This window comes from Bos indicus, chromosome X, assembly GCF_029378745.1.
Source record: "Bos indicus isolate NIAB-ARS_2022 breed Sahiwal x Tharparkar chromosome X, NIAB-ARS_B.indTharparkar_mat_pri_1.0, whole genome shotgun sequence".
Lineage (NCBI taxonomy): Eukaryota > Metazoa > Chordata > Mammalia > Artiodactyla > Bovidae > Bos > Bos indicus.
The window spans coordinates 38,803,496-38,829,728 of NC_091789.1; the positions used below are offsets into that span (position 1 = coordinate 38,803,496).

The following is a 26,233-nucleotide window of genomic DNA, read 5'->3' on the forward strand; positions in this document are numbered from 1 at the left end:
GAGGGCCAAGGAGTGGGCCACAGCTGCAGGCAGGAGGCCAGGCCGCAGCGTGGAGCAATGGCAAATCCAGCCAAGGGACCGCAGCGAGGGGCTAGGAGAGCTCTGTGCCCTCAAAGAAGGCCAGGCCTCAACTCTCGGCCTGTTCCCCTTACCAGGAGTCACTTTGGAGCCAGTAAGGCCACAGCAATGTAAGGAGCAGCTCAGAGCCCCGGTGTGGCTGGATCTGGGCAACCGCTGTTGCTTAATGGAGGAGGATGAAGGCACCCTTGGGTGAGCCCTGGTTGTCAGGGCCAGGAGGGAGGGTGCTGTGCCCTAGAAGGGTGCAACCTTCGCCTGGATGAGCCCACCTGACTCATGTGGGTGGGCCTGGGTGCCTTCCAACTGAGTCTTGTCTGAGTGAGTGTAGAGGCCAAAAGGATAAAAGGAACAGATTGTTCACCTGGCTTCCCTTTTAGAACAAAGCACTGGGGAGGTGGCTCAGTGGGGAGCCACAAAGGCACCCAGCTTGTCCTTGGGACCCCGGGGTCGAACTCACAAGATCTTGGAATGCAGGCCAGTGGCCTGCCTGCCAAGGGCATCACAGCCCAGGGTGAGTGCCGGCCGGAGCTGGGGACTCTGCTCAGGGACAAGTGACTCACATATTTGCCAGATGCCCCCCAGCCTCCCGAACTCATAGTACCCCCAGGTTGATCAAGCTGCCTGTCTGAGCCCTGGGATCAGACTCCTGAGGGTGTCGGTGCCCTGTCCATGGGCCCAGGGCTGATCAAAGCCGAAGCCAGGGCCTCCATAGATGGACAAGACCCCCCTCTCCCCTCCAGCAACCAACAGTCAAAGGGGCTGGGGTGACTGAGCCCAACCTGGCCAGTTTCATCCAGGGTGCTCCCTACTGGGAGTGTCGAGGCAGGGGCACAGAGCTCAAGGCAGAGAAAGCAGGGTGAACAGGTATCCCAGCACAGGCAGCACCTAAGCAAAGGTGGAGAAGGAAGCTGGGGGGGTGGGGTGACAGTTCGGGGCATCTGCAGAGGACTCAGGAGTGTGACTGACAGTCAGAAGCTGCCATTTCGGCCTCTGGCGCTTCCATAAAGAGCCTGCAGTCAGAAGCAGGAGACCCAGATGTCCCTGTGTCTCTGCCCCTTCACCTGGCCAAGTGACAAATAGGAGGGGGATTCCTGCCGTGCCTGCCTGGGTGGGTGGCGCCTTCACAGAGCATCCCAGAAAGAGCCCACCTGGCCTCAGACTAATGCCTGGAATCCTCGCTTACTTCAAGTCCCCTGAGCTCCAGGCGCACCCTGGGGTCCCCACTCCCCCTTCTCCTGCAGCCCCAGCCCTCATCTCCTGCCTCCCTCCCCTATTGTCCGTCATCAGTCAGCAGCCCTCTGCTTGGTGGTGGCCTCTGCCACTCTCGGTGGCATGGGATCAGCAAGCCCGGTTTCCTGTCTGGGACCCTGTCCTGTTACCTGCCTCCTTCCTGGTCTCAGAACACTCTTCCCTCCAGAAAGAATGGCTCACTCCTCCATCCCAGCCCCCAGCTGAAACTGTGCCCCCACCCCAGCACTCTGAAGCTGTTATGGCCATGTGTCTCAGCAGCAGGACCCTCTAGGTACCCACCTCCTGGCCAGAGAGTGCAAGGACCTGTTCAGTCCTGCCCACCCCTCCGTAGCCAGCAGGGATGGCCAGCACGGACACAGAGTAGGTGCTCAGGAAAGATCGGTCAGATGGCGAACAGGAGGGACAGGCAGTGGGGAGATGCGTGGGAGCCGGAGAGGACCATGCATTTGCGAGTCTGCCATCTTGTTCCCACGTCTTCTGGCAAGGAAGGCTGCTTCATGCAGAAACTGTCTAGAGTGTTAACACTTAAGTGCCCAAACTTTGACAACCTGGCTCACTTTAGATGGCCATTGGCTGAGATGCCTTTCAGACTACACCTCCGAGGCAGGGACCGCCTCAGTGTTCAGAGGAACTGAGAGCCCCTCTGTGTTCTGAGCCCCCTTGGGCCAGTGAGCAATGAAGGAAATGAACCTTGTTTCCCAGAGACCTTGGTCTCAGCCCCTGAGTACTGGGGCACATCCCTGCTCCTGGCATTGGCCGGCCTCTGAGAGCAGCCACGGCTCTCCTGAGATCAGAGGCCACACACCTCTCGGCCATTGTGTTTCCATGGGCAGATCTAGATCAGAAACCTGGGTGGGTAGCCAAGAGCTGCTTCCAAGAGGATCCTTGTGAGCCGGGAGCTTCCCCAAAGGTGAGGGATCCAGCCCAACTGAGCGACGTTGCCAGGAGGCATCTGCGCTGGTGTGAAGGCCAAGGCCACATGCGCTGAGACTCGTTCAGTCCTGGGAGCTTAGTGCGTGGCCTTGGCGATGCTGCCACTCCGCGCAGGCCACCAGCTGGGATGAGAGGAGGGGAGAGACTAGCTAGAGAAGCTCGAGACCCAGGACCAGACAGCCCAGCGGCCCCTGTGGCCCACACCACCAGACCCAGTGAGGGCTGCGGACGGGGCAGCCAGGGGTACCGGAGTTCCTTGGGCAAGTTTCAGGATGCTCCGTGGAGGAGGAAGGTGGATGGCCTGGGACTTAGCCCGCTGTTGTTAATTTCGGGGAGACCCCAGCTCCTCACTTTGCCATCTGGAGGGCCAGAGGGTGCGGGAGACGGGGTGGCACTGTGTTGTGGGGCAGGGCGACAGGGAAGTCACCCGTGACCTGTGGCTGTTTTCCGCTTTCTCCTCCGCTCTCCCCTTCCACTCCCTCCCTCCCTGCCTCCTTCCCCTTCCCTCTGGCCCTCTCCCCTCCTTTTCCCCTGCCCAACCCACCCTCTCCCTTCCTAGCCCTGGACCCCAGGTGCCCCCAGGGCAGCAGAAACACCCTGTGCACTAAGCCCTGACCTAGCGCCCAGCTGGCTCTGTCCATGGCTTGCCCTGTTCCCTGGACCCCCGCGGGCCTGAAACCTTGAGCCGCAGGGGCCCCGCCCGAAGACCACTGCCGTCAGGGAGGAGTCTTAAATCAGGCAAGCGAGGGAGTATGATGGAGCGTCTATGCCGGGGCAGGACCACCCACTGTTCGTTCCATCCCAACATGTCACGCCTGCTCCAGTGTGGGGGCCCAGGTGAACTTGGGGGACAGCGAGAGCCCCCATGTCCCAGGTTGCCTAGTGCTGGCAGCTGCAGGTCCCCACTGGGAGGCTCTCATTCTTCCTCCTGCCCCCAGTGGCAAGCCCTGCCAGCTTGTGTGCTTGTGGTGGGCAGGACTGAGGGGTAACCTGGCAGGCAGGCCTGGTAGGCATGAGGGCCTGGCCTGGCCTGGGGGTGGTGGGGGGGGCGGGGGAATTTTGCACCCAGTGAGTCGTGGCTCGACCTGAGTGCACATTTGCAGAGAACGTTCCAGAGAGGGGACCTTGGTTTCGTCTCAATTGTGCTTCTCACCTCCTCCCCAGGTGTCTGCACTTGGCCCCCCTGGCTACACCTCACCCCGGTGCTGGGACCTCGGGGGGCCGCCTGCCCCCGGCGGAGGCTGCACCTGCGAGAACACCCCCGCCCCCGTGCCACAGGCAGGATGGGCGACGTGGCCAACAGTTCCATCGAGTTCCACCCCAAACCCCAGCAGCAGCGGGAGGCCCCACATGCAGGTGGCTTCGGGTGCACGCTGGCCGAGCTGCGCTCCCTCATGGAGCTCCGGGGGGCCGAGGCACTGCAGAAAGTCCAGGAGGCCTATGGGGACGTGAGCGGGCTTTGCAGGAGGCTGAAGACCTCACCCACCGAGGGTAAGTCTGCCAGCAGGGCGGGTATGCCAGCGGTGCAGAGCCATTACCTCCCCACACTCCTCCCTGAAGAGGCTCCATAGCCCCAGGGCAGACAGGGCTTGCAGTCGCTTCCCAGAGGCACTCTTCACTAAACCATGACCACTATTGTGTCCTTGTGCCCTCCCTGGGCAACCATTTTCCCCTAGAGTGGGAGATGCTCTGCATGGGGCAATCTGCCCCGCTGCCCCCTGCCTCCATCACCAGTGGTTCCCACTCGCATCTCTTCTCTGGATGAAATAGCAATGAAGTACCCAAGCTGAGTAAGGGAGGAAGCTGGCACCGAATGGCACATGCTGGCAGGATGGGCCCTAAACTGAAACCTCAGCAAGGTTTCAGGGGCAGTGGCCCTTGACCAAGTGTTCCCCACGTGCTGTCCCCCTTCTGTGTCCTCCAGAAGGTTCTGGGCGTGGAGGCCTTATGGGTCTGCTGGGAGGCCAGGACCCCCTGGGGGCAGCCAGCCTTGGCCCCGGATTTCACCAGCTGGAGCATTTCTGGCCTAGCTGCCACCTCCCTGGCAGGGCTACTAGGGCTACCCCAGGCCGGTGCCAGGATGATCCCCAGCCAGCGCAGATGGATCCTGTCGGCCCTGTCTCAGCTGGCACACCTTTGTCCACCAGTGCCCTGGCTGCCGCCCTTGTCTCCTGCTCCCTGGCTCCATCTGTGTGCAGATGACACCAGGGCTGCAACAGGGGGTAAAGATGCGCCCCTGCTCCCCGCAGAGGAGGTGGGCCTGAGGCTGGGTGAGAGCACACCCACCTGGCCAGGTCAGGAGTACCGAGGACTTGCCTGCGTCCCTCCTGCTTTGTGCTCTCAAGGGCCCCAGCCTGGTGCAAGTGTGCGATCAATCAGGGGCAGATGGCTTGGCTCGGGGCCAGAGGATCTCTATCCTCCCCTCCTCCTAGCCTGTCCCCCCACCCCCAACTTGGGGCTGGGTGGAGGGAGGCCCAGGGTAGAGGGCCATTTAGCCACCAGGGCTCTGGCCTCTCCCAGATAAAAGGAAGCAGATGGGCTTCAGCTGGCAGCTCCTTCCTCTGCCTGTCAGGCCTTGTTAAATATTTAAAATGTCAAGGCCCCTGGGAACATGCCCGATTCTGCCACAGCGGCTCTGGCGCTCACCCGGTGGAGGAGCAGACCTAGAGAAGAGCAGGTGCCCAGGTGGGTGGCCCAGCCATGGCAGAGGGAGCCAGCCGGCCCGCTCTGCATCCAGAAGAAGGCTCAGGTCCCGGCCCACCTAGATGCTCCCACTGTCATTCAGACACAGTGACCTGAGCTCAAGGATTTGAGCGGGGTGGGGGGGGGGCGGTTGGAGAGCAGCTTAGCTGAGCCTCAGGGCCCCCACACACCCCCTGGCAAGGTTGGGAGGAGGCAACAGGCCAAGCAGGTGCATGCTATATTGGAGGAGGGGACTTTGGGTTTCCTCCCAGCAGTAAGTGCATCCAAGAAAATTCCAGAAGCTGGGAGCCTAGGCCAGGCTAGGGTGAGCGGCCCTTCCCCTCGCTGGCCTCCACTGACACTCATGGAAAGGAGAGGCAGATGAGCGGAGAGCCGCGCGATGTGGTCCTAATCCAATTCTGATGGCATCTGGCCTCTGGTCCGGGCAGGGTGCCCATCTGTGTCCATGCCAACCGCCGGCTGCTGCCCCTGCAGCCTAGACCAGGGCAGGACCAGTGTGTGCTCGGAACTGGAGGGGCTGCTGCTGGCTGTCTTGGGTTGCCCCCGTGAGCACTTCTCCGGACCCCGGCGCCAACAGGAAGGCCAAGGCCTCGGGCTGCTCTAGGGCAAGGGAGAGAGAGGCATTGTGGCAGCATCAAGGGCAAACCAAGGCCAAGGGACAGGCCAAGGGAGGGAAAGAGGAAACTCCTGGGGAAGGGGCCCTGAGTGCCCGGCTGGTCAGATGGGGCTGGGCAGGTAGCATGCAGATTCTTGAGGCGTGACAGGGGCCCAGGGGCTCTCTAGACAGTGGGTGGGGCCTCTGTGGTTCTTGGTGGCTCCAAGTCAGTGCCCTTTCCCAGAGTGGGGGTAGTGGAGACCCTGGGTGTCTGGGAGATTCAGAGTCCAAGAACCTTCTGAGTAGTAAGCCCACTTTTCATATCTTCTGTAGGTCAGGGGAGTGGGACACAAGCCCTCAGCTGGGTCCCCGGGCCCTTAGGAGCTGAGGTTCTCAGTTTCTCCTAGTGGGAGACCACAGCCTCCAAAAACTTGACCCGCGGCCAGGTCCAAGCACAGTGAGGCCAGCGGAGGAGGGCAGAGGCAGCTGTGGCTGCTGCTGGGGGGAGACAGTGTGTGGCCTCAGCCTAGCTCAGAGGGCGTGTTCCTGTCGGCCCTTCCACCCCGACGGGCTCCATCATCCCCTTCCCGGAAACCAGCTTTCCCTACCCAGCACATGCCCACCCTCCTTCTTTCAGACTCCTCTATACCACCCTCAGCACGTTCATCTTCTCAAGTCATCTGGAACCATGTCTTGTGTGGCTTTTCAAGCCAACAAGGAGCACCCCACGGGCTGGGATCCCAGCCCTTCTGGTTGCCCCACCCCAACTGCCACCCCTCCGCACTGGAGGCCATGGGAGTTGTAGCTCCTTAGGGCTGGCAACTGCAAGCCACGGAGTCCATGAGGTGTCAGTGTGGGGCCAGGCACTTGGGGGCGCCGAAAAGCCAGAAAGCTTTGGGGCGGAGGGGTCCTGTGGAACGGCCTGGAAGGAAGCCGAAGCCCAAGAGCCGAGGTGGGACCAGGGCACTGTGTCTGCCCCTGGGGTAGATGGCCAAGCGTATGTTTGGCCTTGGGAGGCAGTGGCCTGAATGCCAGTCCCATGTGGAAGCTTTCGCTGCCTTCAGGAATGAGCCTGAGGAGACTCACCCTGTGAAAGCAGAGATCCAAAGGCCTTGATGCTGACCTGGGTAGGAAGTGGGTTGTCCCAAGAATGAGAAGTCAGGCCACAGATTCTGAAATGAGTGCCTGGGGCCACCCCTTTGTGGGTGTGGATTTTGCACCCTGCATTCCCTCCCTGCCACCCCACACACAGCAGCTTGTGAGGATGCAGAGGGGGGTGTGAGCCCCTGGCCCCACCCAGACGTATGGGAGGGTGGTCCAGCCCTTCCTCATGCTAGGATCTCTGCGCTATCACGTGCTCGCACACCTGTGCCATCCAGACAGCTGGAGATGCTGCCTGCGCCCCCTATGTGCCCCCCAGGCTTTGCAGAAGGGCTCCAGGCGCTGGGCCAGTGCGGTTCTGCTTCCTGGGAGCTTTCAGTCTAGAAGGGGAGATGGGCGGATGTGGAGAAGGGAGCGGGGCGGGGGGCGGGGGGGGCGGGGGGGGGCGGGGGGGGCGGTGCGGGGCTGGTCTTTGCCATCGTCTCCGTCTGTGCCTCTGCTCTGCATCCCCGCACTACACAGGCCTGGCTGACAATGCCAACGACCTGGAGAAGCGCAGGCAGATCTACGGGCAGAACTTCATCCCCCCCAAGCAGCCCAAGACCTTTCTACAGCTGGTGTGGGAGGCCCTGCAGGATGTGACCCTCATCATCCTGGAGGTGGCTGCCATCGTGTCCCTGGGCCTCTCATTCTATGCACCGCCCGGGGAGGAGAGCGAAGGTGAGGGGTGGGGCGTGGAGGGGAGGGGCGCCGGGGGCGGGGTGTTGAGGGGGCGGAGCATGGGGAGGGGCGGACTCGGAGGGGCGGGGCGTGGAGGCACACCGCGGGGCCGAGGGCTGCACCACCGAGGGGCCGGAGGAGGGGAGGGTCCTAGGAGGTACCAAGGAGCCAGTGAAGGAATTCATCTGTCGCCTCCGTCCTTCCCTTCTGTCCTTGGGCGGGCGCAGCCTGTGGGAATGTGTCGGCTGGGGCCGAAGACGAAGGGGAAGCCGAGGCGGGCTGGATCGAGGGGGCCGCCATCCTGCTGTCTGTCATCTGCGTGGTCCTGGTCACGGCCTTCAACGACTGGAGCAAAGAGAAGCAGTTCCGAGGCCTGCAGAGTCGCATAGAGCAGGAGCAGAAGTTCACCGTCATCCGGAATGGGCAGCTCCTCCAGGTGCCCGTGGCCACGCTCGTGGTGGGAGACATCGCCCAGGTCAAGTATGGTGAGTGCACCCAGGGCAGCACCTCCAGCACACCCAGCTGGGTGCTTCTGTGGGCCTGGTTCCCTGGCAGCTGGACGACAGGACTGGGGATGGGTGGCTACCCAGGCCCAAGGGGACATCCTCTGGGAGTGGTGGGAGGCAGTGGGGAGGAAGGCTGCTCAGACGCACAGACGGTCTGTGGTTCTGGCTGCCTGGCCGACCTTAGGAGACCTGCTGCCTGCCGATGGCGTGCTCATCCAGGGCAACGACCTCAAGATCGATGAGAGCTCCCTGACGGGCGAGTCGGACCATGTGCGCAAGTCGACAGACAAGGACCCCATGCTGCTGTCAGGTGAGCCCCAGGGGAAGCAGGGCTCCTGGTCCTGGGAGGCCTGGGACAAGACCTGGAGGTGCTGAGCGTGCCTCCCAGCCCATGGTACAGATGTCTGTCTCAGCCTCTGTGTTGCTGTGCTAGGCACTCATGTCATGGAAGGTTCTGGAAGAATGGTGGTGACGGCTGTGGGTGTGAATTCCCAGACGGGCATCATCTTTACCTTGCTTGGAGCTGGTGGAGAGGAGGAAGAGAAGAAGGATAAGAAAGGTAAGGCAGCACTAACCGTTGTATGAAGCCTGCTGTCTCTTCTGAGCCTGCCTTCTGGTGGTCCCTCGCTCAACCCGTCCCTGCTGTGGCACTGACGAGAACCAGCCCTCGGCGGGTGGGAGCCCATACCCTCTCTCCTGGAATTCCTTTTGGAGGCCCCTCTTCTGAGGTCTTTTCCCCAAAGCCAGCACGTTGGGGCCCCCAGTCTTGTGTGAGACAATTTCCTTTGGGTGGCTGTGCCCTGAAGGCTTTCGGGAATATGTGCGCGGGCGCAGGTGTACCGGGGTGTGGGGACAGCCCTGCTTGAGCAGGAAGGGAGTTGGAGGGCAGAGACCAGCCACCCTGGCTTGGGAGAGTGCTTCAGGGCCATCCTTGAGGGGGGGGGTGTTCAGCCCCCATGGTGAGGTGCTGAGGGTTCCAGGCCACCATGACAGCTAGGTGTCACAGCTGAGGTGGAGGGCTCCCAAGTAGGAGGGCCTGGGCACCCTAAGGGCCATCACGGCAGAGGAAGCTGAGAGGGGGCTGGGGTCCTCACCCCAAGGGAAAGCACTGTCGAGGGACAGATGTCTTCAGAGATCCCAGCTCTGTATCCAAACTGGCACATGGCTACCCAGCTGCCTCCCCTTGCCACCATCCTGAGCCCCATACATGGCAGGTGACCCCCTCAATCCTCACAACATCTGCTTACAATTCACCTTGCACTGACCTGGATCTCCCCTTAGGCCACTCCTGTGACAAAGCAGGTAAGGAATGGCGTTTGCTCCATGTGCATCCCACCTCTGAGTGAAGCCCCCTGAGCCCACTAGAAGTACAAAGACACACACTGGTACAGAGGGACCATGTGCCAGATGCCTGTAGCCAGGGTCCTGCAGACATAGGCAGTGGGTCACCAGTCACCAGCTCCACCCCAGTCAATCAAGGCCACTGGGCCTTGAGCGCAGGTGGGCTCAGTCTGCCAGCCCAGGAACACGGGGACAGGTCAACGTAAGGAAAGACTTCCTCATGTCCCCCTTCCTGGGCCACTGTGTTCCTTGGAGGAGATGGTGAGCTGCTATTGCCTAGAGGCTTCCCAGGGCCCCAGGTCCTGGCAGCCTGGGCCTGGGTTCCCTTCGTGGGTTCCCCTCCCTGCAGGGCTCAGCCCAGTGTCTCTGCACAGGCAGCACCCTGGGGCCCCCAGGACTACCAGTGGGTGGGTAGGCAGGCCCCGGGCCTCCCCTAGGCTGGACTGGAGTCCCCAGTGACCCTCCAGTGACATCCTGATGGCTGCTTGGCAGGTCGCCCCCCTCCACGTTCCTTCCCGGGCTCCTCCCCTCCCACTAGGTCCCTTCAATGTCAGAGGCCTGAAGGCCTTGGTCCTAGGCCCCTTATCTTTGACCTCCAGCTCCCTGGGTCCCCGCAGCCCCGGCTCCTGTCCCCCGCTTGCTATGTCAGGTAGAACGTATCTCTAGCACCTGGCTTCCTAGAGGAAGGGAGCCCCGAGGGGAAGCTGACCTGGCCAGGCTCTGGGAGGGGGCGTTGTACCCACTACTGCGCACTGGAGATTGGAAGGTGGGGTCTCACTCTCTCCCCACCTCCGCTGTGATCCATCCTGCCTGCGGGCTTAGCGCTCCCTGACCACCAAAGCCTGTTTCTTGCCTTCTGGCCTGACTCCTCGTGGTCCTCTTTGGGCTGACTTGTCTTTCCTCCTCCTCCCCTCCCTTGGCTTCTGACCCCTCTGCAGGCCAGGTCCAGCCGTCATCTTCTGGCTGGGCTCATCTCAAACCTCCCTCCCTCCTCCAGAAGGCTCCCCCCATCACAGAGCAATACACCTTCCTCGTGCTGGATTGTCACCCACCCCTTCGCCTCTGAACGTGCCCAACCAACCCCCCATGAGGGTGGGGAAGGAGCCTCTCTTGATTGCCTGGAACCCCCCAGACTACACAGGATCTCCAGTGATCATGAGCTATTCTGTGGGGGCTGACGAAGCAGCCCACGCAAGCCCTTCCTGCCTGGGATCAGTGGTCTTTGGATGTAGGGCTGTCTGTGTATGGCTTCTGGAGAGCTCTCCTGGGTGTAGGTGAAGCAAGAGGAGCTGGGGTACAGAACCCGAACCCCCAAGCCTGAAGCCCCTCACCTGCTGGCTCTCCTGAGCCCTCCCAGTGGGACAGTCCTTGCCAACCTTGCAAACCAGAGGCACGGCTGGCACCGTTTACATTGACACGGGGAAGCCAGTCACTGCCACCATTCCTAGCAGGCAGCTTCAGGCTTTATGGTGGCAAAGCACATCAGCAAAGGATCCCCGCACAGATCCACCTGGGGTCCAGCCCTGATGCTCCCTCCAGTGCTGTGGGTGTCCTGAACCTGGCCAACTCCTCTCCCTCCACAGCTGTGCTGTGTAGAAAGCTGATCTCTAGGCCACTGGGCTTAGGAACCATCTAGGCCAGGGAACCGCAACCCTCCGAGCCCTGGATAGATACCGCTCCATGTAGGACCTGGGCTGCACAGCAGGACATGAGCCGTTGTCTTCCATGAAAGCGGTCTCTGGGGCTAGGAAGGTTGGGGACCACCGATCTAGGCAAACCCTTTGTGCTGGTTCTGGCCCATGGGTTCACCGCCCACCCCTCCTCCCGCACACACTGGCTGCAGTGTCTTGTGCCCCGCTGTCCCATGTGCGTGTGTGTTACCAGGGCCACGTGGTGTTCTCAAGTCTCCGTGTCTGTCGTTCCTCTCCGTTGTAGGCAAGCAGCAGGATGGGGCGATGGAGAGTAGCCAGACCAAAGGTAATGGGCGCTCTGCACTCAGGATGGGTGGCAGAGGGTGCCAGGCAGGGTGGGTGGGGGGGGGGCGCCCACCTCCGCTGCAGGGGCAGGACCTGGAGGCCAGGTGAGTGGGGTGGGCAGCCAGTCAGCAGACCCCGCCAGGAGTGCACAAAGATGGCCCATGAGCTCGCATCCTGGTGAGGGATCTGACGCTCCAGAAGACTCACCCAAGACCTTGTGGGGCCAATGGGTTCCCGGCTCATTGGCCTTTCTGCTGAGGCTTTGAGGCCTGCTGCCCTCTTGGATGAGGCAGACAAAGAGTTCAGAGGCTGCTGGTGGTTGGACGGGCGCTTGGGACTGGAGGTTAGTCCAATGGCCAGGTCTCAGGCTGGGACAGGGAGTGGCAGACTGCATTGGGGGCAGAGGCTAGAATGGTCCAGCTAGGTGGGATGTTGAGTGTCACTGAGGCTGCAGCTAAAGGGCTAGGAGATGGGGCCACAGGGATTGGCTGACCCCACAAGGTGGCAAGAGGCGTGCAGAGTCACTGAGAGCCCGTTGAGTGGAGACAAGGATGAGTGGCAGCGTTGGGTGCCCCCTCTGGGTGGTGGAGGGACCATAAGGGGTGGTGAGGAACACAGCACCACTAAGTTAGTGTGCACCAGGGGAGCTGTGACGGGACTGCTAGTTCCAGAGAGGAGGTGGACAGACAGCAAGTAGAGAGGAGCAAAGGCCTGAGCCAAGAGCAGGGGAGGACAGCACGGGGATTCTTGGGCCTCCCTGAGGGGAGTGGGGACATGGCTTCGACGCCAGTGTGCCAGAGTCAGCTCTGGGTTCTGGAACATTCCATGGACCCCAGGTCTCCGCTCTTGGGTATTGAGGCTTGGGGCATCACAGGACCGGCCACTCTGTGTGCATGCCCCAGTTAGCAGTGCTTCTGTCTGTCTTCTCTCCCCCTGCGAGGCCCCGAGAGGAGCATCTCGGTCCTGCCCTGGACAGTGCCCACTTCAGGAGGGCCTGGGCTGATGAGAGAGGAGGGCTGGCGTGCCATTGCTTGCCCTGTGAAAGCCCCCCTTGTAGCCGTCACCCCAGCAAGCAGGTCCTAACCTTGGCTTCGGGCTTCTCCTTTGTACAGCAAAGAAACAGGATGGGGCTGTTGCCATGGAAATGCAGCCCCTAAAGAGCGCAGAGGGCGGGGAGATGGAGGAGCGGGAGAAGAAGAAAGCCAATGTGCCCAAGAAGGAGAAATCAGTCCTTCAGGGAAAGCTCACCAAACTGGCCGTGCAGATTGGGAAAGCAGGTGGGGGCCGTCGATGGGGTAGCCGGGGGGCCACCTGGTGGGCAGGGAGGATGCTGGGTTCCTGGGCTTGAGGCTGGGCCAAAGAGAACAAGTGGGCAAGTGAAAAGGGATGGGGACCATGGGCCAATCAGCCAGGGGACCGGCCAGGGACACATGACAGCCTTCAGGGCCCGCTTCCGCCTCTTCTGGTGAGGATGGACTGTGACCCTCCAAGAATCCAGGGACAGGCTGCAGCATCCCTTATCTCTTCCGTCTTGCTCTCCCTTCCTGCCTCTACTGCCTGTGGCAGGGCTGGTGATGTCCGCCATCACTGTTATCATCCTGGTCCTCTACTTTGTGATCGAGACCTTCGTCATAGACGGCCGGATGTGGCTGGCGGAGTGCACGCCTGTCTACGTGCAGTACTTCGTCAAGTTCTTCATCATCGGTGTCACTGTGCTGGTTGTGGCTGTCCCAGAGGGCCTGCCTCTCGCTGTCACCATCTCCTTAGCTTACTCTGTCAAGGTAATAAAATCAACACACCATGGATACGAATCCCATGGTACCAGGATACAGAACCAGGACTCGAGGCACAAAGCCCTTAAGCAGCTTGAACAAGCAAGGACCAGATAAAGTTTGGGATCGCTCAGGGGCAGAATGGGGGGGCGGGGTGGCGAGCAGGGATGCAGAGCTGGGTTTGGACATCCTTGCCCAACCCGGCCTCCTGGACATGGGGGCACCACGAGCCAGCATCTGCCGGATGAGGGCAGGGTCCCAGGGGGGCAGGGAGTTGAGATGGGGGAAAAGATGAAGGACGACCCCTAGGACACAGGGGGGGAAGGCAAAGATCATGGTGGGTGGGGAACCCAAAGGGCCTGCCTGAGAGGGGGCACCGGGCAGGGGCATCATCCTGGCCCATCTGAGCTGTGCTTCTTGCTCCCTCACCCCCTGGGCCAATCCCCTCCCCCAGGACAGCTAGCTACCCAAGCCTCCATCTGTGCCCTTTACAGAAAATGATGAGGGACAACAACCTGGTCCGCCACCTGGATGCCTGCGAGACCATGGGCAATGCCACAGCCATCTGTTCTGACAAGACGGGCACACTCACCACCAACCGCATGACCGTGGTGCAGTCCTACCTTGGGGACACCCACTACAAAGAGGTTCCAGCCCCCAGTGCCCTGACCCCCAAGATCCTCGACATCCTGGTCCATGCCATCTCCATCAACAGTGCCTACACCACCAAAATACTAGTGAGCTGGGAGCCAGCGGTGGGCGGGCCCAGGCAGGGGCGGCAAAGCATGGCTGCTGGGTGGGCTGTCGCCAGGGGCTGGCTAGGTTCTCTTAAGGACATTTTTGAGCAGGGCCACAATCATTTCTGGGGTTCTGGGCTCCCTCCTCATCTGTGGACCCTGGGCAGGGCCTGTAGGTTCTGGAAGCCCTTCACAGCCCAGTGAATGGAGGGAAAGCTGCCCATCTAGTCCATGCTGGAGGCCAAGGCTGGCCTGGGGTCCAAGGACAGTAAGGTGGGTGGACTTGGGGCCCCCAGGGCCATGTTGGTTCTCCTCACCTCACAGCCTCCAGAGAAGGAAGGCGCCCTCCCACGCCAAGTGGGCAACAAGACGGAGTGTGCTCTGCTTGGCTTTGTCCTGGACCTCAAGCGGGACTTCCAGCCGGTGCGGGAGCAGATTCCCGAAGATAAGCTTTATAAAGTGTACACCTTCAACTCGGTCCGCAAGTCCATGAGCACGGTCATCCGCACGCCTGATGGTGGCTTCCGCCTCTTCAGCAAGGGCGCCTCAGAGATCCTGCTGAAAAAGTGAGTGGATGAGACGGGCTAGCCAAAGGCTATGGCGTTTCTGGTTTTCCTATTGCAATAGACAGTAGCCTGAAACTGGCCCTTTTAATCACTTTAAAGTGCATTCAGTCCCAGAACAAGTTGATAACCCCAAAGGAAACCCCGTGCCTATCCCCATCACCCCAGTTCTTGCAGGAGACTCGGGTTCAATTCCTGGGTCGGGAAGATCCCCTGGAGAAGGAAATGGATCTACTCCAGTATTCTTGCCTGGAAAATCCCATGGACAGAGGAGCCTGGTGGGCTACAGTCCATGGGGTCACAAGAGTCGGACACGACTTGGTGACTAAACAACCAAACAAATAACCAACAACATCTGCTTTTTTGTTTGTGAATTTACCTATTACAGACATTTCATATGAAGGGATCATACAGGATGTGTCACTTTGTATCTGGCTTCTTTCACGGAGCGTGGTTTGCAAGGTTCATCTGAATTGCAGCCCTTATCAGTGCCTCATCCCTTTCTGCAACGGAATAACATTCCATTGCATGGGCAGACCACCCTCTACTTATCCAGTTGTCCTGTTGGCAGACCGTTGAGTTGTTTCCACCTTTTCGCTACCGTGAGTTGTGCCACTTTGAAGGCTTGCGTAGAGTTTCTGCTTAAACACGTATTTTCAGCTCTCTTGGGTATATTCCTGGGAGCAAAACTGGTAACTCCATGTTTCATCTTTTGATGAATGCCAAACGGTTTTCCTCAGCAGCTGTCCCACTTTACCTTCCCATTATCAGTGCCTAAGGGTTCTAGCTTCTCATCCTCACTGAGTTATTACCTGATTATTGTTGCTGCTGTTGTTAGAGCCGTTGGGATCGCATGGCAGTTTTGACCTGCATTTTGCTGATGACTAGGGATATTGGTGCCTTTTCATGCGCTTATTGGTCATTTGTTTAGCTCCTTTGGAGGAATGTCTATTCCAGCCCTTACCCATCTTGGATCTGAATTCTTTGTCATTTTATTGTTGAGCAGTGAGAGTTTTCTGTACATTCTGAATATTAGATTCTTAACACATATCTGATTTCAAAGCATTTCCTCCCATTCTGTGGGCTGCTGTCTTTTCACTCCCTTGATAGATTTCTTGTTCCCTATCTTGATTTGTCCTTGGGTGCACAAATGTCTTTCAATTGGGAAGTCCAATTTATCTCTTCTCTTTTGTTGCTTCTGCCGGGTTCCTTGTAGAGGTTAGTGATGTTCTCAAGGTGATAGCAGTAATAGCAGCACAACTATGAATATACTAGGAGGAATTGCACGGGTGAATCATGTGCTGTGTGAATTAGATCTCAACGGAGCTGTTAGGAAGACTGAGGCAGTGCCCTGCCAAGTGCCCTGCCTGCCCCTACCCCTCAGCATTCACACCTTCCCTTGGCCTTGACCTCTGCAGCCCTCAAGCACCCTCCCCCGCCCACCTGGCTCCTCAGCTGCCTTCTCCAGAGGAGCTGCCTTCTCCAGAGGAGCTGCCTTCTAAGACTTGACCTAATTGTACCTCAGTGCTCACCCCTCCCCCCACCCCGCCTCCTTCTGGAGCCTTCAGGACAAAGGCCTGAGCAGAATCTCCACAACCAACATTTTTTCCTTCCTCACCAGTCTTCTTGGGGCCTCCACTTGTCCAATGGCCATGCCGGCCCCCGGGGATCAGGTTTCCTTTGCTCCTTCCTTTTCTGTGCCCAAATCCTGTCAGCCCTCCCCGTCCCAGCCTTTCTGGAGCCTTGGGTTTTTGCTAACATCCCCCCTCTTGCCCCAAAGCTCAACAGGGAAAACGCAACACACACACACACACCCGCCAGGTCCCATTGAATGTGCAAAGATGTGCTGCACAAGTGTCTGAGCTCCTGGCTCCCGGGGAAACAGAGTACCATCAACCTGGTGCCAGAACCAGAAGTCCTCAGTCAAGGTGTGGGCGGGGTCACCCTTCCTGGAAGACCTCCAGGGTAGGATGCTCCCTGGCGTGTCTCCTTGGTCTTCTTTGGCTTGTAGCTGCATCTCTCTAGTCTCTGCTTCCATCATCACACAGCCTTGTCCCTGTGTCTGTGTCTCTATGTGTTCACTCCTCTTTATAAGGACAGCAGGAATTGGATTGAAGGCCCACACTCATCCAGGATGACCTCATCTTAACTTGGCAACAAGCCTCTTTCCAAATAAGGTCACATTCTGAGGTTCTGGTGAGAACAAGGTGGGGGGTCTCCTAAGCCCCAGCAGCAGCAGAGCACCACCCCCCTCGGAGAAACCCTTTACCCTGCCTCACACCAGCTCCTCCCGCTCCATCCGCCCCAGGTGCACCAACATCTTGAACAGCAATGGGGAACTCCGCAGCTTTCGCCCTCGGGACCGGGATGACATGGTGAAGAAGATCATCGAGCCGATGGCCTGCGATGGGCTCCGCACCATTTGCATCGCCTACCGGGACTTCACCGCCGCCCAGGAGCCCGACTGGGACAATGAGAACGAGGTGGTGGGCGACCTCACCTGCATAGCCGTCGTGGGCATCGAGGACCCTGTGCGGCCCGAGGTAGCTTGTCAGGATGGCTGAGGGAGCCGTTCTTGTCTGCATGGGGCCTCGGCCTTGAGACACAAATGCAAGGAGGGGACTGTGCCTTCCTCCTGTCCTCCTGGCCATCACGACCTTCCCTGCCAGGCTTTCTAGGTAGAACACACGGCAGCCAGCCAGCCAGAGTTGGACCAGGTGAGGAAGGTGGACGATGGCAGAGCCTCAGGGGCATGGCAGCCATGGCCCAGTTCAGACCTCCCAGGCGTGCTGGAGCCCCCTTGTCCTCTGGTGCTGGCGCCCTTCAGGAGGCTCTGTACTGCCCTCTGGAAGGTCCCCTCTGGCTTGGCATCCATGCCTGGCTCAGGTTCTGCTCTCCCAGGGGAGAGAGGGCAGCAGGTAGAACCCTGATGGCTGCCAAGGCTAGCAGAAGTGATGGACCAGAGGGGATGATGAGGAGGGGAGGGAGGAGCCAGGGACAGCTGACTGGGCTCTGGTTCAGAGAACTGGGTACATGGTACTTGGGGAGCGCTGGGAGAGAGGAGGACAGTTCTCAGCTGAAGCTTTGATTGGGGCTGAGTGGGGTTCCGGACATCCCTATGGAGAGGTCACATGGTTAGGTGGAAAGCTCAGAGCAAAGGTCCTGGCCAGAGGGACATTGTCCGGAAGTGACTTTACATGACTTAGGATCATGAGGGTAGCCGAGCAGACGGTGGGAGAAGCCTGCAAAGGAAAGGGCCAGGCAGGGAGGTGAAACCATGGGAAACGTGTTGGCTGGAGCAAGAGGGCGGGTGGCCCACCCCACCCTGAGCTAAGCAGGTCCTGTGGGATGGCACAGGGAGCCAGTGCTTGGAGATGACTTCACTCAGAGCTTTCTTGAACAGGAAACACACCAACAGGGTAGAAGCTAATCAGGGCCTAGAGAGGAAGAGCAATGGGGAGAGGTGCATGTCCTTCAAGATGTGAAACCCCATCTTGGAGGAAGAGAGCCTACTAGACTGGCCCTGGAGTGGGCCCAGAGAAGGTGGGCAGTGGGTGGAGCTTCCCAGGAGAGCAGGATGAGAGGGTGCCATTGAGGGTGGTAGGGCCACCCCAAGGGACCCAGAGAACAAGCCTTTCCCCTCACCAGACCAAGGAGAAACTTTGAGGCAAAGAGGAGGGCTGTGTCCAGACAGCAAGCTGAGTCCTAAGGCCATGTGGCCCTTGCCTAGACTGACGGCCTCCCCCTCTGAACAGAGCCATTCACCACTGCTGTCCCCAGTGTCAACGGCAACAGCTCTACACTTTTCTACCCAGCTATCACAGACAGAGGAAGATGAGGTTCCCAGATTCCCAGGGCCATGGCCAAGGCCATGTCCACAGCATCATAACCAGGCCATCCGGCCCTTCCACCTCAGCCCCCTGGGCCAAGGAGCCCTTCCAGTTTCCCCTCATTTCCCCCATAAATATTCATTGCAAACTGAAGCTCTGGTCATCAATACAAAGTTGGAGGCCTGAGATGTATGCATACATCCTAAGACAGAACCGCAGAGGCAGGTCCAAGGTGGCTTGAGACTGGGGACTGGGGTGGGGGCTAGATGGAACAGTCCAGAAGGCAAGCATGTGGGTGGGGCAAGGCCTAGACCTTTCCCTGTTGGTGCTCTTCTCAGAGATACATTAAAAAAAATAATAATAAGTCTTCATCTTAGAAAAAACCTGGATAAAATTTCCAAGAAGGTCACCACGAAGGCTCAGCCTCAGTGGCTGCCCCAGTGGGCTGAATCAGAGGGGGAGAGCGCCTTCGAGGCAAAGTAATGGGGTGCTTGTTTAAGAACCAGAAATCGCCTTGGTAAAGGGGCCCTGGGGGCAAGATGGCTCATCTCTGGCTAGAGAATGGCTACATGAGAGGCTGGGCAGCAGGTGGCACCAACACAGCCAGGACGGGGAAGCCAGGCAGGACGCCCTCCCCAGCGACCATGGGGACCAGCCAGCAGGCGGTGGCCAAGGAGGACACCCTGTGTCCCAATGGCAGGCAGTAAGACTGATGGCACTGTTAGACTTGCCAGGATGTCTGTGGGCCTGGGACAGCTGCAACCCAAAGGTGGCCTGGCAGTGGCATGTCTCTGCCCCTGGGGGATCACTTGGCCCCTGTAGGCATGCTGTATTTATGCCAGAGGGGTGCGGGGGCTCATGCAGACATGAAGCCACCAGGCATCAGTGGACCAGGGCTGTGTCCATTGGGACAGCAGGGAGGCAGGTGAGGAAGGACAGTCACCCGATGAGGGAGAGGGCACCTACAGACGGAGGGGAGCTTCCTGCTACCTGCCTGGGAGGCCAAGGGTCTTTCAGACCAGACAGGGAGCCAGCGGGGCCACAGCCACGTGGAGACAAGCAGAGGCTAGATCGAAGATCCACGTGCTCAGGCACGTCATGACCACTGGGTGACAGCAGAGAGCCAGCTACCAGACGCTTCAGAGCCAGGAGGGAACTTGCTGGGAGGGTGTCTCCAGGCAACTCCCAAGGATCCCCAAAAAGCAGAAACGGTCCTGGATCGAGGCTAAGCAAGGAGACACACACATTATGGAGGGGGCGGGATGCAATGCCCCTTCCCGGGGCTGGGGCTTCTAGGCCACTTGGCAGGATGTGTAAGGTCACTCTGTCCCAGTCCTGGATACCCATCCTCTCCCTACTCTCTCCATGGGAGAAATCACAGCCACTACCCCCTGGTTTGGGAGGCCCTCAGCCTCCCAAGTGCCCCGATGTGCCAGGCCAGGGCTCCCCCACAGCCCACCTGGCCCAGCCTACCGGCCACCTGCCCTGAGGTCTCATGGATGCTCTGCCCCCCACCCTTGGCCCATGCTTCCCCGGCCACCACACATGTGTGTTCCGGATCACCCCTCTGTCCCCAGTGCCCAGGCCCGGTCGCCAGGCCACACCTGGGACATGGCGGGCTCTCTCACTCTCTGTCCCCAGGCTCACATTGTCCCCAGGCTCACATTGTCCCCTGGGCTTCCAGCAGTGCCCACTGGGAGCTCACAGAGGGTTGTGCTGGGGCCAGCGGACACAAGGGTCTCCCCAGGCTGCACCCCATGCCAGGGCCCCATCTGGGCATGTCACAGGCCTAGGTCTCACCTCCTAATCCAGTTCCCTGAGCTCTGAGCCTCCTGTCCCCTCCTGGCCCTCAGGCACTGTCGCCCTGGCTCCCCTCCACACTGCCATCTCAAGGCTCACCAGCCCATCCTCATCGAAAAAACAAGAGTGTCTCCACTCTCTGGGACAGGAGCACCACCTCCTAGTTGGTCTTCACTCCCTACAGCCCATTTTCCCCTCAGCACCAGAGGGATCTCTTGTTCTGTCTTTTCTGGAATCTACTCTTACATCAGGAAAATGGAGATGTGAGGAACCATAGCGATGGCCCATTTCTGCCTGAGAACACCTAATCATGTCAACCCTATGGCTCTAAAAGTCTTGAAAGTGAAAATGTTCATTACTTAGCTGTCTCTGACTCTTTGAGACCCTCTAGACTAACCCACCAGGCTCCTCTGTCGATGGGATTCTCCAGGCAAGCATACTGGAGTGGGTGGCCATTTCCTTCTCCAGGGAATCTTCCCCACCCAGGGATCAAAGCCGCATCTCCTGCCTTGCAGAAAGATTCTTTACCAAAGTTAGTCTTGTGTTAGTCGCTCAGGAGTGACTGACTCTGTGACCCCATGAACTATAGCCCCCCAGGCTCCTCTGCCCATAGGATTCTCTAGGCAAGAATACTGGAGTGGGTTGCCATTTTTTCCTTCAGGGGATCTTCCTGACTTAGGGATCAAACCTGCGTCTCTTACATCTCCTGCATTGGCAAGCAGATTCTTTACCACTGAGCCACATGGAAGCCCATCTGTGCGTGTATGTGTGTGTACGTGTGTGTGTGAATATATATATATATATATATGTGAAAGTAACAGTCACTCAGTCATGTCCAACTCTTTGCGACCCCATGGACTATACAGTCCATGGAATTCTCCAGGCCAGAATACTGGAGTGGGTAGCCTTTCCCTTCTCCAGGGGACCTTGCCAACCCAGGGATCAAACCCAGGTCTCCTTCATTGCAGGCAGATTCTTTAACATCTGAGCCACAAGGGAAGCTGTTAAAGTCTTAGGTTTTATATTATTTAAAAAATAAAATAAGAGATGCAGAGACAAGTCAATCAAGGCCTGGGAGGGGAGGCCCATGATGGCTCCTGCCATCCGATTGATGGGGCAACTGGGACCAGAAGTTCTTTTCTCATCCTTCTGGACCTCACAGATACGGTACCCCACCAGCTAGCCTGCTAATGGGACTGGACCTGGCTCAGCTGCTGTGGGTCTCCACTTCCCTGGTGGAAACTGGGTGATTTCTACAGTCACCTTGCTGGACACGGGCCCAGTGGTGCTGCTCAACAGCGTTCCCGTGGCTTCTCTTGGCCTTGTGCCTGGGGTCAGGGCCTGGGTCTGAGTTGTTGCTGCTCCCTGGGACTGGCACAGGGAAGAAGGCACCTGGTAGGGGATGGGGGACCCTGCTCCCTGCAGGTCAGGCCACTTCCCTCACCACCTCCAGGCCCCATGGTGAGACAAGGGGCACCACAAATCTGGACGGAGGAAAGGCTAGATCTCAGACACTGGTGCATCTGGCCTGGACAGCTGCACCCACCCATCTTATTCCTTGCAGGTCCCTGAAGCTATCCGCAAATGTCAGAGGGCTGGCATCACAGTCCGCATGGTGACAGGGGACAACATCAACACAGCTCGCGCCATTGCAGCCAAGTGTGGCATCATCCAGCCCGGGGAGGACTTCCTGTGCCTGGAGGGGAAAGAGTTCAACCGGCGGATCCGAAACGAGAAAGGCGAGGTAGTTCTCCGCCCATTAGTGCCCTGGCGGGTCCAGGGTTCTGGCACTTTCTTCACCCTGCCCCTTGGTTCAGCCCCTTCAAGACTCTGCAGCATCTACGTGCTTTCCCCTCCCAGATAGAACAGGAGCGTCTGGACAAGGTGTGGCCTAAGCTGAGGGTCCTGGCGCGATCATCTCCCACCGACAAACATACTCTGGTTAAAGGTAATGGAGTGGGCTCGCTCATCACCCTGCCTTCCCCCTGGCCCAGGTGGCATGACACGGGGGGGTGTGGCTGTCACCTCGATTGTGGGTCGTCTGCTCCCAGATGCCCAGTGCTGAGCTTCCAAGCGGGTGTCTGGGCCCTGCCTAAGAAGCAGGCTACTCAGCTCTAGACACGTGGCCCCTGGAGATTTTGTCTCAGAGGAAATCACTATGTCCTCCCCAAACCTCAGTTTCCTCATTGGGAAAATGGGGATAATAATGGAGACTCCCTCCAAGGGCTGAGTGGCCAGAGCTCGCCCCTCCACTCCCTTGCACTCACAGTATGAATGGAAGATGCCAGTAGGGGCCAGCCTCTCATCAGAGCAGATGGGCAAACTGGGGCCCAGGAGAAGGAGACATTTTTCCAAGTCACCCAGTGCCAGGCCCCTGCCTTGTACCAAATCCCACTGCCCTGTATTGTCTCATTGGGTGAGGGACCTGGGTGGGAGAAGCAGGATGCAGCTGCCAATCAAGGCACAAGACTTGGTCCCAAAGGTGATGGAGTGTATGGAGAGTTGGAGGCAGCGGGCTTGGTGGCAATCTCAAGGGCTTTCCAGAGCCAACTGGCCTCCCACAGCCCGGGGCTGGTCACCCGGGGCTGCAGATGGCGGGAGCCGTGCCCTGCCCCTACCTATGTTCCAGGGATCATCGACAGCAACACGGGTGAGCAACGGCAGGTGGTGGCCGTGACAGGAGATGGCACCAATGACGGGCCAGCCCTCAAGAAGGCAGATGTGGGCTTCGCCATGGTAAGCCACCTGCTGTGCCAGTCTGGGTCACCGTGCCAGGTGGTGCCCTGTGACAGAGGATGCATAAGCTTTGGGCAGGAATGTGGGAGCTAGCATTGAGGCAAGTTTCCAAGTGCCATACATTTCTTTCTCTCACGTTCTGATCACCTAGTCCTCTGCCAGTGATTTGTGCCAAGGTATTTGGTGTGATGGTACCCACGGTGACGAGGGACTGGCTGCATTGCTAGGGGGTCATGGGGACTTGCCTGCTGAGCATTTGCCTCACCATCTCCAGGTCCAGTCCGAGTGAACCTCAGCCCCAAGTATGATGAGCCGAGTCCCCACATGAGCTTTTCCTCTGTGCATCTCTCTCGTGGCTGAAATAAAGCTGGTTCTTTCTGTAAAAACAGCTGAGCAGGGTGGCCTTGGCACAAAACGGGCTATGTTTGGCTGCCAAAGGCAGAAACCAAGCAAGGCCTCTCCCAGCCCACCTCAAAGGAGGGGCGCAGCCCTTGGAGTGCAGGCACCGGGGGCACAGAGCAGTCCTTCCCAGGGCCATATCCAGAGGGGGCCCAGCCCCAGCTCCGGGCACTGAGGGAACCCAGCTGGGCAGCACCATGGTGACCTGTGTGGGCTGGGAAGCCATGTTCTCTCTCTGGGATTCCCAGGGGCCCCTTACACAGGGACCCGACAGAAGACCAGGGGGAGGCCACTGCAGGTGTGGTGTCTTCTTCATTTGTGAGCAAAACTTCTGTAGTACGAGGACACGTTTGGAGTGAGCAAGGAGGGCTGGGGAAGGGGCCTGTGGACATGGTATGTGTGTGCCCCCCAGGGCATCGCAGGGACAGATGTGGCCAAGGAGGCCTCAGACATCATCCTGACGGACGACAACTTCACCAGCATCGTCAAGGCTGTCATGTGGGGCCGCAATGTCTACGACAGCATCTCCAAGTTCCTGCAGTTCCAGCTGACGGTCAACGTGGTGGCCGTGATTGTGGCCTTCACGGGCGCCTGCATCACTCAGGTGGGTGCTGGGGCTTTCCCTTCCATGACCACAGCTCTCCCACCTGGTGTGCCTGGGCCTCAGGGCCCAGTGGTGGAAGCCAGGTTTTTCTTTGCTGCTGACTTTTTTTCCTTTTAGATAGAATTCACCTAACAAAAATTCACCGTTCAATGACTTTTAAGTACATTCACAGCACTGTGCCATCATCACCTCTGTCTAGTTGCATCGTGTTTTCATCACCCCGAAGGAAGTGCCATCCTCATCAGCAGTCACTCCCCACTCGCCTTCCACCACTTCTGGGCATTTCAACTCCATGGAAGCAAATCATAGGTGGTCATTTGTGTCTGGCTTCTTCACTTAGCACAATGTTCTTAAGGTCCATTCATGTTGTAGTAGGTACTTTATTCCTATGGATGGCGGACGATGTTCCATTGTATGGATAGACCACCTAGCTTTTCTGCATCCCTTCATCAGTGGGCATTTGGGTTGTTTACACCTGTGGCCACTGTAGACTTGTGTGTGCAAGTCTTGTCCTGTGTCTGCTGGGAACTCTGTGGTTAACCTCTGCAGGAGCCTCTTCCCCTTTTTCTGTCATCCAATTCTCCCCATTAGTGAGTATTCAGAATTTGTCTCTCTTTCAAAGGTATTTTTTAATTGAGATAAAATCCTCATGACACCCTCTGTACCATAATAGCCGTTTGAACCAAAGTGTACAACTCAGTGGTTTTTGATGCTGTCTCCATCTTATGCAACCGTTACCTCTACCTGTGCCCACTAAACAGCCACACTCCACTCTCCTCTCCCCCCACCCCTGGCACCCACCCATTTGCTTTCTGTTTCCATGGATCTGTCGGTTCTGGAAGTTTCATAGGAATGGACTCCTACAGGATGTCCTTGGTGTCTATCTTCTGTGAGGCTCATTTTTAACCAAGAAGTCAGAAGTGATGAGGAGGAAGGCCCAGTGCAGTTTCTACCTCTTCCTGGCCCATGGGCATGGGAGCACAGGAGAGCACCCATCCATCATGCTCTTTTATGGTCTGGGACAACTGACAAGGGGGTGGCAACCTCCTGCTAACAATTGGGACCACATCTTCTACATCAATGCCAGCAGGTGAGAGAAGTGAGACTAACAACATTTTAAGAGCAGCAATCTGAGAGCCAGTGAAAACTCTCTGCTCACCTTAAGGAAACATAGGGATAGAAATGTCAGAATGTTACGGGAAGGCTGGATTTGTTGCAATTTCACTTGAATTAAATTCCAGTGACATTGACCCCTAGCTGAGTTTCTTCCCAGGGCCAGTGACATTGACTCCTGCCTGAGTTTCTTCCCAGGGTGTGGGGGGGCCAGTGAGGGTTCCAGGCCCATGTTGGGGTGACTGGCTGCTCTCCACAGGACTCTCCTCTCAAAGCCGTGCAGATGTTGTGGGTGAATTTGATCATGGACACATTCGCCTCTCTGGCTCTGGCAACAGAGCCACCCACTGAGTCGCTGCTGCTGCGGAAGCCATACGGCCGGGACAAGCCCCTGATCTCACGGACCATGATGAAGAACATCCTGGGCCATGCCGTCTACCAGCTCACCATCATCTTCACCCTGCTCTTTGTCGGTAGGTTGATCCAGAGCCACATAAGTTCTGGCCCTGTGTAGCAGTGGAAGGGACAGGTACTTGGGAATCTGATTTCCAGTGAGGACCTCTCAGTCTTCACTTCACTGCTGTCCTGGGAGTTTTCTTCTGTGTCTGGCATCAGCAACTTTTATGCGATTCTTTTATTTACATGGAGTGGGATCGTCACTTCCTCTGTTTGTGGCCTCTCTGCCTGACATCAGGGGTCAGGTGACCCTTGGTGGCTTGGCTTTCAGCACACATTCCTGGGAGCAGACTTGAAGCTCAGTGTGGTGATGGTGCTGGCCGAGGGTAATACTCACGCAAAACGTCTTTTGGGGGCACCAAAAGACAGCCTCTGGGGATACTCTCATGGAACCTTTCTGTGCAATCTTGGGAGCAAAAGCTGTTCATGACTAAGCCAAGGTTGGTCCTTGTGACAGGACAGGCAGGGCAGAGGAGGGTCAGGCCTGCCCTGAGACTTCAGTTCCCATTCCTTCCCTAGCTCAAGTCAATGTGCAAATGGGTTTCATTGTCTTCACTCATGTCCTGGGGACACTCCTATCCTGGGTGACAGCCCCCGTGGTCAGGATCCGGCCTTTGCTGTGACCTAATGTGGATTAGCCCAGGGGTGCTAGGGGACTCATGACTTCCCCTGTATCACCCGGTGGGAGGTATCACCCACCTGGGTCCAGCTCTCCTCATGTGGCCCTGGGCTTGCAGGGGAGCTCTTCTTTGACATTGACAGTGGACGGAACGCTCCCCTGCACTCGCCACCCTCTGAGCACTACACCATCATCTTCAACACCTTCGTCATGATGCAGCTCTTCAACGAGATCAATGCCCGCAAGATCCATGGCGAGCGCAATGTGTTCCATGGCATCTTCAGCAACCCCATCTTCTGCACCATCGTGCTAGGAACCTTTGCTATCCAGGTAGGATGGGCGGCTCCACTGTTGGAAAAGGTGGGGGAGAGGGGACCATCACCCCACTCTCCACACCAGC

The 26,233-nt window shown here is 58.3% G+C and overlaps 1 protein-coding gene across 10 annotated transcripts in view; it reads left to right on the forward strand.

Moving 5' to 3' along the window:
- The window catches only part of ATP2B3 (ATPase plasma membrane Ca2+ transporting 3), a 61,870-nt gene that overhangs the window by 14,834 nt on the left and 20,803 nt on the right, over positions 1–26,233 (forward strand). For 5 of the 10 annotated variants that reach the window (XM_070785169.1, XM_070785164.1, XM_070785168.1 and 2 more), the window contains exons 2-18: positions 3,427–3,753; positions 7,184–7,381; positions 7,609–7,866; positions 8,072–8,197; positions 8,321–8,446; positions 11,164–11,205; positions 12,317–12,481; positions 12,771–12,985; positions 13,471–13,713; positions 14,038–14,279; positions 16,585–16,819; positions 21,471–21,650; positions 21,767–21,854; positions 22,536–22,642; positions 23,454–23,645; positions 25,018–25,231; positions 25,952–26,163. In XM_070785169.1, coding sequence (XP_070641270.1) covers positions 3,546–3,753; positions 7,184–7,381; positions 7,609–7,866; positions 8,072–8,197; positions 8,321–8,446; positions 11,164–11,205; positions 12,317–12,481; positions 12,771–12,985; positions 13,471–13,713; positions 14,038–14,279; positions 16,585–16,819; positions 21,471–21,650; positions 21,767–21,854; positions 22,536–22,642; positions 23,454–23,645; positions 25,018–25,231; positions 25,952–26,163 — 3,051 coding nt within the window. In that variant the 5' untranslated portion in view covers positions 3,427–3,545. Of the gene's footprint in view, positions 1–2,394; positions 2,555–2,821; positions 3,001–3,426; positions 3,754–7,183; positions 7,382–7,608; positions 7,867–8,071; positions 8,198–8,320; positions 8,447–11,163; positions 11,206–12,316; positions 12,482–12,770; positions 12,986–13,470; positions 13,714–14,037; positions 14,280–16,584; positions 16,820–21,470; positions 21,651–21,766; positions 21,855–22,535; positions 22,643–23,453; positions 23,646–25,017; positions 25,232–25,951; positions 26,164–26,233 lie in introns of those variants that run through there. The other 5 variants (XM_070785167.1, XM_070785170.1, XM_070785174.1 and 2 more) reach the window with 3 other exon arrangements.